Raw genomic sequence first — 13,467 nt, 5'->3', positions numbered from 1 at the left:
GAGATAATCCTGTCTAACCTCTTGCTCTGAATGCCTTTCAGAACAAAGGAGTTGCCCCTGGATTTGATTTGACAAAATGTGCTCATAATAATGAAATCAATAGTGGGTCTAAGGACAACCTTTGGGCATTGTAATATGAGATAGTTCTGCTGTTTCAAAGAACAAAGGTAGGAAACCTGTCAACTTAGCAATGGGAAAAGGGCCTTTCAGAAATTCAGAAAGATAGTTCTCAGGTGCCAAAATACATTTGAAAAATGTAAATCTCAAATGCAAAATCATTAACATTCCATAGCAAAATAAACTTTCATTTTCAAATAAACTTTGAAATTTGAAAATGAAAATATCCAATTTTTTACCCAATGAATAAGGGAATGTCTAAAACTTCTAGAAAAGAGGTTCTTAAACTTTTTTTATATTATGGACCTTTTCACCAGTCTGATGATGCCTATAGATTACTTTCTTATTTTAAATGCATAAAATACATAAGATTACAAAGGAAACAAATTAGAATTATCCCTCCATCTTGAGGGTTAGGGACCCTGAGTCCTGGTCTCTCCCTCCCCCCAGATCTGCAAAATCCTCATAAAAATTTTTGGCCTTGTCTTAGTACCAGAAAAAAATAGATATTTACAAGAACTTATTGTACAATTTGGGTTAAGTCATAGGCTCTATTGTCCTCTGCTGACTTTTGAGTATTACATGTGACTTCCATAAAACTTCCCAAAAATTCCCACTTAATTTCTTGTATCTTGTGAATATGTTAAAATTGTGATAGAAAGTTGGGATGTAGAAGGGATAACTTGTACATTGAAATAGGTATAAAATATTAAGAAATCCATAGACTTCTGATCAAGAATTCCTATATTAGAGTTAATTAGAATTTTAAAAGTGAGAACATTTTGATTCTTACTTCTAATATAAAAAGTAGGATTTAATTGTAGACTAATATACATCTCAAAGCCTACTAAAGGGCAATAAATTATTTTTGGGTCTCAAATTATACAGAAATAGAAAATGAACTTCTGTGCTGTATTGCACTCAGACAAATACAAAGGAGTCATTCCATATTTGTTAAACCACTGATGTTGGCAAGTGGACTCGAGAGCTCATGACTTGGAAGAATAGGGTAGTAGCAAGAAAGGGGATTTGAGGATTTGGAATTTTTGAGTTTGGTTCCACTAAAGGCCTCCTTTGATGAGTTGTCATGGCATGAAGGTGATCTTGGAATGGCTTCAGTTTGGACCTGGTGATGGTCTGTGAATTTGTTTTCCAAAGATATGACATGGTGATGAAAGCCATAGAAATGAAGGGCCCTGATCAAGGTAATAGATAAATTAATGGTAGATGTGAGACTATAATAGCTAATGATAATATCTAGCATTTACATAGTGCTTTAAGTTAAATGTGCATTATCTCATTTGAGTCTCACAACAAACTTCCTCCCAGAACTCATCTCAGATTTTTCTATATACCTATGCACTCCTGTGGAATTTATCATGTCCCTTTCACTTGGGACTCTTCTGTCTTACCCTCATCCCTTTTCAGCTTGTTTTTGTGTTGCTAAACTATGAACTCCTTGAAGGCAGTCTGACTAGAGATTTTAATTATAAATATCCTTTATGCTTAGAATTCAGGAGGGGATATGGAACTATTAGTTTATTAGGTTTCTTTTCACCTCACCAAGTTTTAATTCTTTTAGGGCAAGATGTCACAGCATCTTTTTCAATTTTGCATCTCCTGAGGCATTTCATTTGGTTCTCTACCCTAACCCACTAAAATCTTGGTACTATTTTTTAATGAAACAAGAATTCTTCGTTTATGTAACCTCTCTGGCCCAGAAATCTTTTTGCTTATTCTCAACTGAGGATTTTATATCTCCCTGAAAAAAAAGGTTAATTAATAAGTCCCATAATTAAGATTTGCTCTTCCCTCCCCTGCTAGATTCTTCTCTGGGGGCTTATTGTAGGATGCCTTTTCCTGAAGGGAGCCTCATCTAAGCCTTCACTGCTGTCCTTTAGATGCAAAAATTTCATTAGAAATCATCAAATGGAAGATGATATTATTGGTGAAATAATGACACTTTATTATTATCGTTATTATTTTTCGTTATTATTTTTGCCACCAATATGGAAAAAAAAAATGGACCGTCTTCCCCTCTCTCTCCCCAGTCCCCAGTAAGGCAACAAGAGCAGTGAAGCTACAATACAAATGTGGTAAGTCAGGGCAATATGCAAATGCCTGAATGGCTCCAAAGCCCTAATCCTATCAAGAATGCAGAGGATGTTAATTTGACCATCTTTCACAGCTCATAAATCTACCCTCCCCATAGCCAGGCTACCAGATGCCACGAAGCCGGCCCTCTGTCAGGCTGGCAGTCCCAGTCTAGAAGCCTTGGCTTATGCCTCAGTAAAGACTAATAAAGAGCTTTGTACTGTGGGGCTCCAGAGAGGCTTCTCACATTTGGATACAATAGAACAAAACAGAAGGCAATGGGAATGTCTGAATTATCTGAACTGGTGGTCTCCCCTGGGCTGCATTCTGTAGGCTGAGCGATGGATTTCACATTCATTTGCCGGTCTTCCCATGCTGATGGACCCATCTTGCTTCGACACAATCACCCCACCCACCCCGACTCCTGAAGGATTAGTTTATTGAGTGCCTGCCTATAAATACAAATTGAGCATAGTTCTTTTTGGATGTCAGAGCTAGCCTTTTTATATTAAAATCTAGTGAACTTCAGCTATATTATTTCTGCCCAGATGAATTCTGACTTCCTTCCAGGGGAAGAGAGTGAACGCTTTCTTTACTAGTAGTCAAGCTTTGTCATTTGCCATGAGTCATTTACATTGGTCTCTCTCATATGTACATGGGTTGAAATAGTAAATAATGGCACAGCCTCAGCTTTTGATTATCGCCTAATCCAGAAGTCGAGAGTCTCTAAAATGTGTTTGAAATGCATTCTGATTAGAAATTTTAAGTACAAACACCATCCCACATAAAATCCATGGGGAGGGAGGAGTCTGGAAAAAGTAGCTGCTTAAGTGACTTTGGCACTCCCCTCCTCACTCCCCCAAGTTCTAGCTTCTTTGGGGTAAGATGAAGACAGATTAGGGGAGGGAGGGTTAGGAGGGATTCTTGAAGGAATTTATGCTTGTAGAGGATGAAGACTCCCCACTGGGACTCTACATGGATACGATCAGAAGTTCAAAAATACAAATCAACAAATCATTTTCTGCAAACTGAATTCTAGAACATCAAGGTTGGAAAAGACCTTAAAGACCCTCAGTTTAACTCCTTTTCCCCATTCTTTTCCATTTCACAGAAGGACCAGGAGGCAAGTGACTTGCTCTATCAGTTTGCAGTAAGAACAAAAATCGGTTCCTTTGCCTCCCCGTTTCTTTTTATTTTCAACTTCTTTTTTTAAAATTTTAAACTTTTCAACTTGTTTTAGAAGCAGCCAATTTTACTTTGGGTAGATTTCAAAATGCAGACTTGCTTAATTGGGATTTGTCTACATTTTCTAACTCACTTTCAGGTACTCATGGTGCAAATTGGGTGAAGCCTCAGTGTTGGAACCTGTGATTTTGCAGGACACTGGGGCTAATAGTACGGTTCTAAATATCTCATGTTTCTTTTGATCTACTTCAATTCTGCTTTGCACATAAGAGCCAGGCAGCTTCTTTGATGGGCACACTATGTTGGATGGTCTTGTGTCAGCGTCTACTAATCAGTTCCAAAGTTCTTCAGAGACCTTGAGAGTATCCCCGAATTGCTTTTTCTGACTGCCACATGAATTCCTTGTATGAGTTCTGTGTAAGGCAGTCTTTTTGGCATTTGAACATGGACATACATCAATACTGCACTTTCTGCAGTAGAGTTTGAATGCTTGGCAGCTCAGTTACCTAGTCTATACAAAGGATGACCAGGTGGATGAGGGTCCTGTAGGCCAGGCCATGTAAGGGCTTATTGGAAGAACTGGGTGATAAAGGTGATCATTTCTTGGATACAATAAATGTATGGGTTAGTTTAGATTATTTCCAAAGTTCCTTTCAACTTTGAGAAACTGGAATTGAACTTGTACTTTCACAGGAATCTCCTCTACAACATACTTGATGGCTTCTGCTTGAAGACCTTAAGATGTAGCTTGCTACATCTTAAGACATTCTATTCCATTTTGAAAAAGCTATTTTGTTATAAATTTTGCTTCCATCAAGGTTAAATTTGTCCTTAAAATTCCCTAACTGCCCTCCAGAGGTAAAGCAATACATACTTCCCCATAACTCTTTCCTTGAAGACAGCTCTTATGTCTCGTCTTCAATTAATCCATTCATCCATTCATCCATCTATTGGTGTCTAATAGCCCAACTCTTCTTAGTATTCTTTTGTGGACACAGCCACAAAAACATGGCATCCTAAACTGAACACAAGAAGTAGATGGGGTCTAACAAGAAGTAGAGTACAATGAAGTTATCACCTCTCTTAAAGTACCTAAGATAGTATTAAGTTTTTTCACTATTATGTCATCAACTCATACTAAACTTCTAGTCATGAAGACTTCCAGATATTTTTGTGTTTTGACTATCTCCCATATTGTACTTGTGCAAGTGATATTTTGGACCCAATCATAGGGCTTTATATTTAGTCCTTATTAAATGTTTATCATTATATTAGGCCGTGGATTCTAACCAGTCATCTGTTTTACATACAAACTTTTTGTCGTAATTTTAAGAATCATGCTATCTATGCTTTCATCCAAGTCCTGATAGAAAAGTTGGATGTCACAGGGTAATCTTGGTGTAATCCACTGGAGATCTAGATGACCTACATCCATAAAAAACTACTTTGGGGTCTAATCTCCACTTATAAATTTCACCATAAAATATCAAAATGAAAAAAAGAATCACTTATTAAAAGCTACATTCAGGTTTTATACCAGCAGATTTGTCTTTATTTAGAAAAATACTTGGTATTCTCCTGTTTTAAAGATGCAGGATGTGTGTAGAGGGCTGGAATTTTGGAGAAGTATACTTGAAACAAGGATATTTACAACAAAGTGTTAAATTAGTGGAATTGATGAGATGATGGTTCTCTAGTTCACACATATACTTAGTACTTAGTATGGTGATATAATGGTTCTCTAGTTCACACATATCAGTATCCTATAATGATGTAATTGTAATAGGGTATACAAGGGCTGAGACAAGAAATGGGACATTTTATCTTTGACCATCCTGGTGGTTCTCCTGCCTCCTGCACTCCTCCACTAAGATCAAGAGTGAGTCAGAGTTAGACAGACTGTGGAGGAGAGACTGAGTGAAGGAGAGTGTGAGAGCAAGTGTGCTCTTGCTCAATCTCAGACTTGAGACTCAAGAATAAAGACTTTGGACTCTATTCTTGTTCATCCTCTTGGTGAGTATCCTGTTGAGCATAAGGCCCATCCGGAGGACTTCCAGAAAGCTAGCCCAAACATTAAAAGTGTGGTTAGAAAATATAGATCTTTTATCAATATTATTTTGAATATAGTCATGTATGAAAGTCTTTGCAACAATTAGAAAGATTATCTGATAAGCCCTATTAAGAAAAAAATGAAATAATGCCGACTGTGATTTTTGCTTGGCAATTGATTTAGTCATATATGTATATAAGCTATTATTTGCACCAAGAATAAAGATTTTTTCTATTTTGACATGAAATACAGCAATATAACTGTATAAGGATGGGTTTTTATTTATCTTCTATATATAAATTCTGAGATTTACTGTTGTGTTGCTTAATCTGTTTCAAAGCTGTACAATTTTTAAGTGTGAAAATATTTTTCCTCACACCAACTTTGTGGTGTAGAGAGTAGAATTTTTTTTTTTTGCAGATGAAGAAATTGTGATGCAGGAAGTTTAGTTCCCAAGAGAAACAGCTAATAGACAGAAAAAGAAGAATTTGAGCCTAGGGGTCCTATTTATGCTATTTTTCCTGAGTGTAACTGAATTGGTGTGATTAAAATATTTAACATTCTATCATTTTAGCTTGGAGGAAAGAGTCCTGGATAGGACTCTTGGTAATGGTAGGAAAGAGATTCAAATATTGGCCTTTCTAATTATTGTATGTGTTAGCCAAATTAATGAACCTCTCTTGGGACTCATTTTCGTCTGCAAAATGAGGTTAGACTCAATGGTCTCCAAGTTTCCTTCCAACTCCCAGTTCTACAGGTCCTCCCAAAATTTTGGGATGTTTCATTCCCTTTCTGATATATTTGGTACTATGCTATATTACTCTGAAAGTATAATTTATTGTAATCATCATCTATTTCTTTGAACATAATTTGATACATTTATATCATTCTGACAATTACTCAAACAAACAAACCAGTGAACAAAATTGTTTATTTCATGTTAAGTGGGGTACGGAATGTGAGACAGTACATGTATAACACCTTAGGATGAGTTAGGTAGCACTAACTGCACAAGAGGTTCAAATTCACCTCAAAAAGAGTCACCAAACAATGATAAAATTCCACTTTTAGAACATAAGGCATGTCATGCATAAATCTAAAATAAAAACTATTTGAAAAAATGTTTCCATGCTAAAATACTGAACAAGATACAATTATTCATGGGAAATGACATATCAGAATTAAGTAATACAACATTATTGTAAACCTGGCATGACAATCAATTCCAGAATCACTCAGGATGAGTAATATGGGACAAATGTTGGCAGAAAAAGTACCTAAATATAAGCCTCTTTAACTCATCTCAATATATCTAATCAAAAAATTGGGAGGGATTGGTAGCAAGATCTCTTTCTGATCTTAAAAAGACTATACAAAATTGGCACACTTACTGATATTCAAAAGAATAATTTTAGGATAATATCTGCAATTATTAGAGTGCCATCTAAAAATACCTCAAAATCACAAGTTGCCTTCTTAAATAAAGCCAATAATATCTAACAATTAAAAAACACCCCTAGACTCCATTTTTCTCAGGACAGCTACCATGATTTTCTATAACTATTTACAATAATTCACTGCAAACAATGAATTCAGAAATTAATATAGAACCAAGGTAAACTAGTATAGAGGATAAAAAAAAAAAAACCTAATCAGAAGTGCCCTCCAGAAGCAAACACCTTTAACGGGGCAAACTTTCTTCTTTGCTATCCAAGGGATAGAAAGATTTTTTAAATGATTGAAGATGGGCACACAATGAAATGCAGCACTTCTGTACCAAAATTCTTGGGCATACTTCAATGAATAGATGATCCATTATTCTCTTCAGTAGCTGCCAACATGAAGGAAGACTATATTAATTCATGGTGTTCTACCTGGGCTTCACCCTGCTAAGTCTGGTTCCAGTCAGGCAGCTGTTCTTCCCAATGGAGTTGTATGGGAAGCAGAAGTTCCAGTTTCATTGCATTTATGACAGAAATGATAGCAGAGAACTGGGACTATTGTGGGGCCTGTAAAGAATTTACTTGTTATGCATGTTTGCAGGTAGATTGCCATGATTATAATGGAGAGGCAAATTAAAAAAAAAAAGGATAATTAAAAAACACAGAACAAACAAAATACCAAAACTAAAAATCTAATGACCCACCTAAGATATACTTTGTGGTCATTTGCTATACCACCACACTGTATATTTATTGAACCCTGCTAGACTGTAAGGTCTATGCATATAGAGACAAAGTCTTACTTAGCTTTGTATCTCTCCTGTTGCCTAATCAAGTGTTCTGCACATAGTAGGCACTTAATAGACAGTTGCTAAATGAATAAGGGGTTTCCAATGGACTCAAGGTACATAGAAAATTTTGGGATTCACCCAAGGGAAAAATTCCTCCAGAAACTCACTATTTACAATCAAAGAAGAAATCTGTAACTATATAGATAGATTTTAGTCACTAAAAATTATGAACAAGTTACTCTTGATTTCCACATAATGATGTAAAAAAAAATTCTACCATGAAACCAAGGTAAAAACCCCATTAGCAAACTGGTACCTATCATAGCCATGGCTCTTTGGAATCTGTATTTGATATACACAAAGTAACCTCTCTAGGATATTTAGTATTTCCTTTAATTGGAAGGATTCTCAAAGTGTGCTGGATACTTCCATAATTAAAAAAACCTGAATCTGGCAAATAAATCATCTCCACCTGACTGAAATTACTGTTAATAAACTCATTTATCTTGCCAACAAAGCTTCTGGAATTGAGCAAAAAGTCTCTCTATTGTACAAGATCAAATACAGATGAGAAATACATTTGAAAAAACACTTTGTACAAGGTTGCAATTCTGAAACAGTAGATTTATATTACAAAGCAATGTAAATAAATACAAGGCTAGTACAAAAGCTCTTATTTACAGTTTTACAAATGAATTGTATTCAGTGTAAATGTTGTGTTTGAAAGAACACAGTATTAGAAAGACAAGTTCCTGTTGAGGATATTACACAGTTTTTGCTAAATTCAATGCATAATGTAAAAAGGTTCAAGTTACCTGTTTATAATTTAGTACAGATAAACCCAGTTTTACCTGGAATGGCATCTGTTAAAGTGCTGAAAAACAGGAAGTATTTAGAAAACACTGTACATTATTAAAGCTTTATCAAGTCAGAATGTTAAACATCATTCACATTTTTTAAAATACCACATTTGTGGCCAACAGACTTTTTCAGCAAAGAGTAAAACTGAGAGGTCACCAGCTGCTCAGATGTATTTATGCTCGGCATTGTTGTCTTCATAAAAACCAAACCAAAACAGCCCTTCATTTATCTATCCCTCAGCTATGGCTTCAGGCTTCACAATCTGGTAAGTAATCAAATACTCTGGATAAGCCTAAAAGAGAGAAAGAGAACAATTTAGCAGTAAAACATATTTCTTCCTCTATATACATCCAGATTATATTTATCAAGAATTTTGATCCTATTGGAGATATCACTGTCACGGGGATTAGACAGCATAAAATCATACTTTGCTATGATGAAATGAGTTCACTAAATATAGTTATATTCAATTTTATTAAAGTTTAGAGAATATCACATTCTTAAGAAAACATGACTTCTCAATAAGACTTATCAACAATAAACTATAAAAAAATCCACTTATCAAATGCCTTCTGAAGAGATGATATAGAAATATTACCTGTTCTCCTCTATAAATGACATATTCTGCTAATGCTAGGCCATTAACACTAGGCCGACCTGTGACTGAATGGTGTCCGGGTGGAGAATGAGCCATCTTCATGGCACTGAACTGCAGGAAAGACTTCCCTAATGTTACTCGGCAAAATAGTAACTGCCTGTATTGAAAAGGAAAAAAAGAAAAAAATTCAGAAGAACAAGTCTTGTCCTTCTGCTTTATTACATTTTGTGCTTGTTAAAGAATGTTTTATATTTAATTTCAGTGTCAAGACAATTTCCGTGAGGAAGGTAGGGCATTAATGACAATCTTCCAAACATAAATGGCAAATAGAACTCCCTCCTCCCCAAAATAATGTCACTTTTCCTAGCTCTATTTGCATTAGTGAAAACAATTTAATAATTTATAGAGATGAAACTCCTGTCACCACCTACAAGAGCCCAATTTATAGAACAAGACTATCAGGGAGCTATTTTCCTTTTACTCAATGAACTTCTCTCTTCTCCTTTATTAGTATAAAACTACAGATCCTCTGACTTTAGTCATAGGTTTAAGAGCTTAGGCTTTCCACCTGGGAGCCTATCTACAACCAATGCTTTATAAATTCTACCTGAAAAAAAATCACACTCACTCTGCTACTCCATGAAGTACTACATTCTGAAAGTACATGTTAATCATTTGAGTCACACCAAACAGAATGGTTGGAAATATAGTAGAAAGAATAGTAAGTTTGGAGTCAGAGGTCCTGACTATGATATATGTATGATGGGTGATCTGCTTACTTTAAACCTCACAGTTTCTTCATTTGTAAAATAAGTGGTTTACAATTAGATGATCGCTAAGGTCCTTTTTCTAGCTTTAAATTCTATGATTCTGGAGCAGCTAGGCAGTGCAGTGGATAGAGCACCAGCCCTGAAGTCAGGAGGATCTGAGTTTAAATTTGGCCTCAGAAACTTAATACTTCCTAGCTGTGTGACCCTGGGCACACTGCCTCAGCAAAAAAATAAAAAATCCACAATTCTATTAATGAAGGTTCTTTTTTTTTTTTTTTTTTCCTCCTTCTGGGACTGTTTTGACTATTTTATTTTACTAAGTAAAAGTTCTCAGTTATTTTTCTGTATACTACTGGATTGCTAGAATTTTTTCTCCCATTAAAACAGCTATTACAGTAGTCGAATTTTTTTTTTTTAAAGTGGAAAATATCTCTAACTGGTCTAAGTCAGTGAGGGGGGAGGGGAAAAGAAGAGGGAAAGGGATAGTCGATGAATTCTCAAATGTCTTTCTTATGGTTATCTAAATATTATTCTCCTTTCCACCATCTTAACAGCTTTCTAATTAAATAAACCGCATAAATGTTATTCAAGACACTCATAACCTAGAAAACTCTTTCTAATACTATTCTTTGGGATAGCTTTCTAATATAGAACCAAGCAGATGGGTATAAATGACTTACCTGTGGCAAATATAACAAGATCTATCTTTGTGAACTGGACACCCGGTACCACCTCCAATTCCATATACATACTGATTGCTTTTGGAAGAGTTCTCAGCAAAGTAAATTCCAGCTCCAAACATTCCACCTATATAGGCATGTCGTTCATCAAAACCTTTATGTATAATTGCATTCACAAATGGAGAACCTAAAATAAAGTTGTTAGATATGAATAAGGCACAGTCACAAGTCTAATTAATCTTTCCAATATTACTGAATCCAATCAATCTTTTCTGTGATTCCATGGCAAAACAGGCAACACATATATTTTTTCTTAGGCCGTAATCTTTCTTTATTGTTTCTCTTTTTCTGTTCCATCTTTCCATCCTAGATACAAAGTCTAACAATAAATGTGGGACAATTTCTTTAGCTTCTTATTCCTGCATTTTTCTCCTGTGCTTCCTAGGGCCAATACATGTAAGCCCTAAGATAAAGGGAAATAGGTAGTAAGTCTTGGAACAGGGCCAAGGAGTGGGGTGACAGGATGGACAGAAGGACTACAGCAGCTGCACAGCTAATTGATTCGTCAACAAACTGTGTCTGTTCATATGGAGAGACAAGGAAAATGCTATAGATTCTATTTTGCAGAATTTCTGGTGAAGAGAATTAGCCATTTCGTTGTATTAATAAGGCAAAACCAAAACTTTGTGTACATTTTTACACGTAACTATCACTCATTATAATCAGTAAAGCAAACCAATAAATATTTATTCTGCTTGAGTTCTCTATTTGGTACTGTGCCTAGTAATAGAATACTCAGGACTCCGGGTTTTGGCAATCAAATGCCATTTAGATTTTTGGTTTCTTTCCTCATTTATAGACCTCTCTGCAACATTTTGAGTACTAGATTTATGTTCCTTCTATGTTTAGGGCAGTATAACTTAAAAACTGTGTTTTGTATAAGAAGTGAAAAATCTTACAATCTCCTGAAATTATTCCTGACCAATTTAAGAAAATCAGTAAATTTCCTCCCTCTCTCCTCTATCCGAGTTCTAAGAGAGAGACCTCCAAGATGCCATAGACTACTACACTTATTTGGACTACTTGACACCTTTGATTTAAGATGGAAAGGACAAGTAATGCCTATGTGTGTTCTTCAAAGACTAAAATCACAAGAGTTAATTGGGCTTGTGCCATTAATTCAAAGAAAGATAACTGTAGAAAGTCTCCCCACACTTATTAAATCCTTACACTTAGTTCTGAACTTTTGAATTTGAACTTGAAGATGATTTGGTATTTTCCTATTTCTTCTTTTATTAGCAGATATTTTTGTCAGCAGAATTAAGAGAATTATATTGTCATTTCCCAAAAGATTCTAATAAACAAAATCTACTGTACTAAAAAAAAAATCCCCAAAACCAAACACAAAACAGCCTAGATTTTTATCAACTGCATTTATTCTATTTTGGAATTCATCCTTGGTATAACCATGTAATTATTTATCAGAATGAAATTCAAAGTTAATATTAGAAACCATTTGCATCCTTGAGAAACAAATCCTACAATCAAAGAACATGAAAATAAAGGCAATTTTTACATTAATAATGCTAACATTGAATTTACATTAAGGAAATAAATTGTGGCTTATCTGGCTATGCAATTTTCTCAGAATAAAAAGCAAGGAATAAAGTTATTCAAATTGCTTGGGGAATCTTACCATGAAATAACATTCTTTCATTTGCATGGTTATGATTTTCTTCAGAAACTTCTTTCCTTCGGTGAGTATATCTTTCCCAGAGTTTTTTGTTACAAACTTTCTGAATCTGCAAAAAGTATACCAGAGTTCAAGTTTCTAGTTTGTTTGGTAGTTTTATTCATTTTTGTCAGATGTTTACATGTTTTTTTAATTAGAAGGAAGGCAAAAATGATTTTCTCCAAACAAAATGTTTCATTTATTCGAGTTGAGTTAAAAATATTTCAAGTCACAGAAATTACATATACAATAAAACTGTGGAACCTAAATATGGTAAATGAAAGTAAGGAATTTGAAAACTAAAGTCCAAACCTTAGTAAAGAAATAAAAAATTATATTAATAAGAATTAACATTTATAGAATACTTTCATTTTGCAAAATAATTTAAATACTTTAATCCTCACAATCACACAGTCTTCTTTGCACTGCTTTATTGTAAGTGAGAAAAATGACCCAGAGGCAATGTTGCTCGTGACTACTAAGTTAAATAGCAGAAGTGGGATATAACTCCAGGTCTCTTTAATTCTAAGTTCGGCACTTTCCCCATTATAAATACACAAATTTTGAGTCAGTTTGACTATTATACACTCATAAGATAAACTGATCTTAGTTTACAGCCCCCCCAAGTTAGAAATACAATCAAAGTACTTTAAAGTCCAACATTTATGTATATGTAATATATAAAAGCAGTCTTAAAAGTGCCTAATATTTTTACTTTTTTATGAAATTAAAAGCATCCCTGGGAACTTTTATCAAAAATGTCTTACAGGTTTCATTTAAGAATTACTTAAAATTATCATTTATAAAGGAAGAACCATTCATCCCATCAAGATACTTTTTAACATTTTTTTCTGGCTAAGTAGTTGAAAGGAACCAGTGGGAATATTACCAGCTGTGTTCTCAAGATTTAGTACTTCTAGAAGCAAGATGTTTTCCTCACTGCTTTTCTGAGTCTGCTATAGCCCCCTGCTGGTCTTCAGGTGCTGGGTGGAATTCAAAAGCCAAGGGGGTGATGTGGAATGAAAGCTGGTGTAAATAGATTATTTTAATTAAACTACTCAAAAAGCCACTAAGGACTTCAAAGAGCACAAAACATGGGTATGAAGATAAATAAAGCTTAAGAATGATTTTTTGAAGGGCCATAAAT

At 34.8% G+C, this 13,467-nt stretch overlaps 1 protein-coding gene across 1 annotated transcript in view; it reads right to left on the bottom strand.

Annotated features, from left to right (window-relative positions):
- Nucleotides 1-6,363: 6,363 nt before the first annotated feature.
- TNKS2 (tankyrase 2) overlaps nucleotides 6,364-13,467 on the bottom strand; it is a 61,115-nt gene continuing 54,011 nt past the window's right edge. Inside the window, exons 24-27 of the mRNA XM_074295861.1 lie at nucleotides 12,285-12,390; nucleotides 10,589-10,775; nucleotides 9,139-9,295; nucleotides 6,364-8,832 (exon numbers count right to left, since the gene is read on the bottom strand). Coding sequence (XP_074151962.1) covers nucleotides 8,770-8,832; nucleotides 9,139-9,295; nucleotides 10,589-10,775; nucleotides 12,285-12,390 — 513 coding nt within the window. The 3' untranslated portion in view covers nucleotides 6,364-8,769. The remainder of the gene's footprint in view (nucleotides 8,833-9,138; nucleotides 9,296-10,588; nucleotides 10,776-12,284; nucleotides 12,391-13,467) is intronic.

This window comes from Sminthopsis crassicaudata, chromosome 2 (genome assembly GCF_048593235.1).
Source record: "Sminthopsis crassicaudata isolate SCR6 chromosome 2, ASM4859323v1, whole genome shotgun sequence".
Lineage (NCBI taxonomy): Eukaryota > Metazoa > Chordata > Mammalia > Dasyuromorphia > Dasyuridae > Sminthopsis > Sminthopsis crassicaudata.
This window is presented reverse-complemented; position numbering and strand designations above follow the sequence as displayed.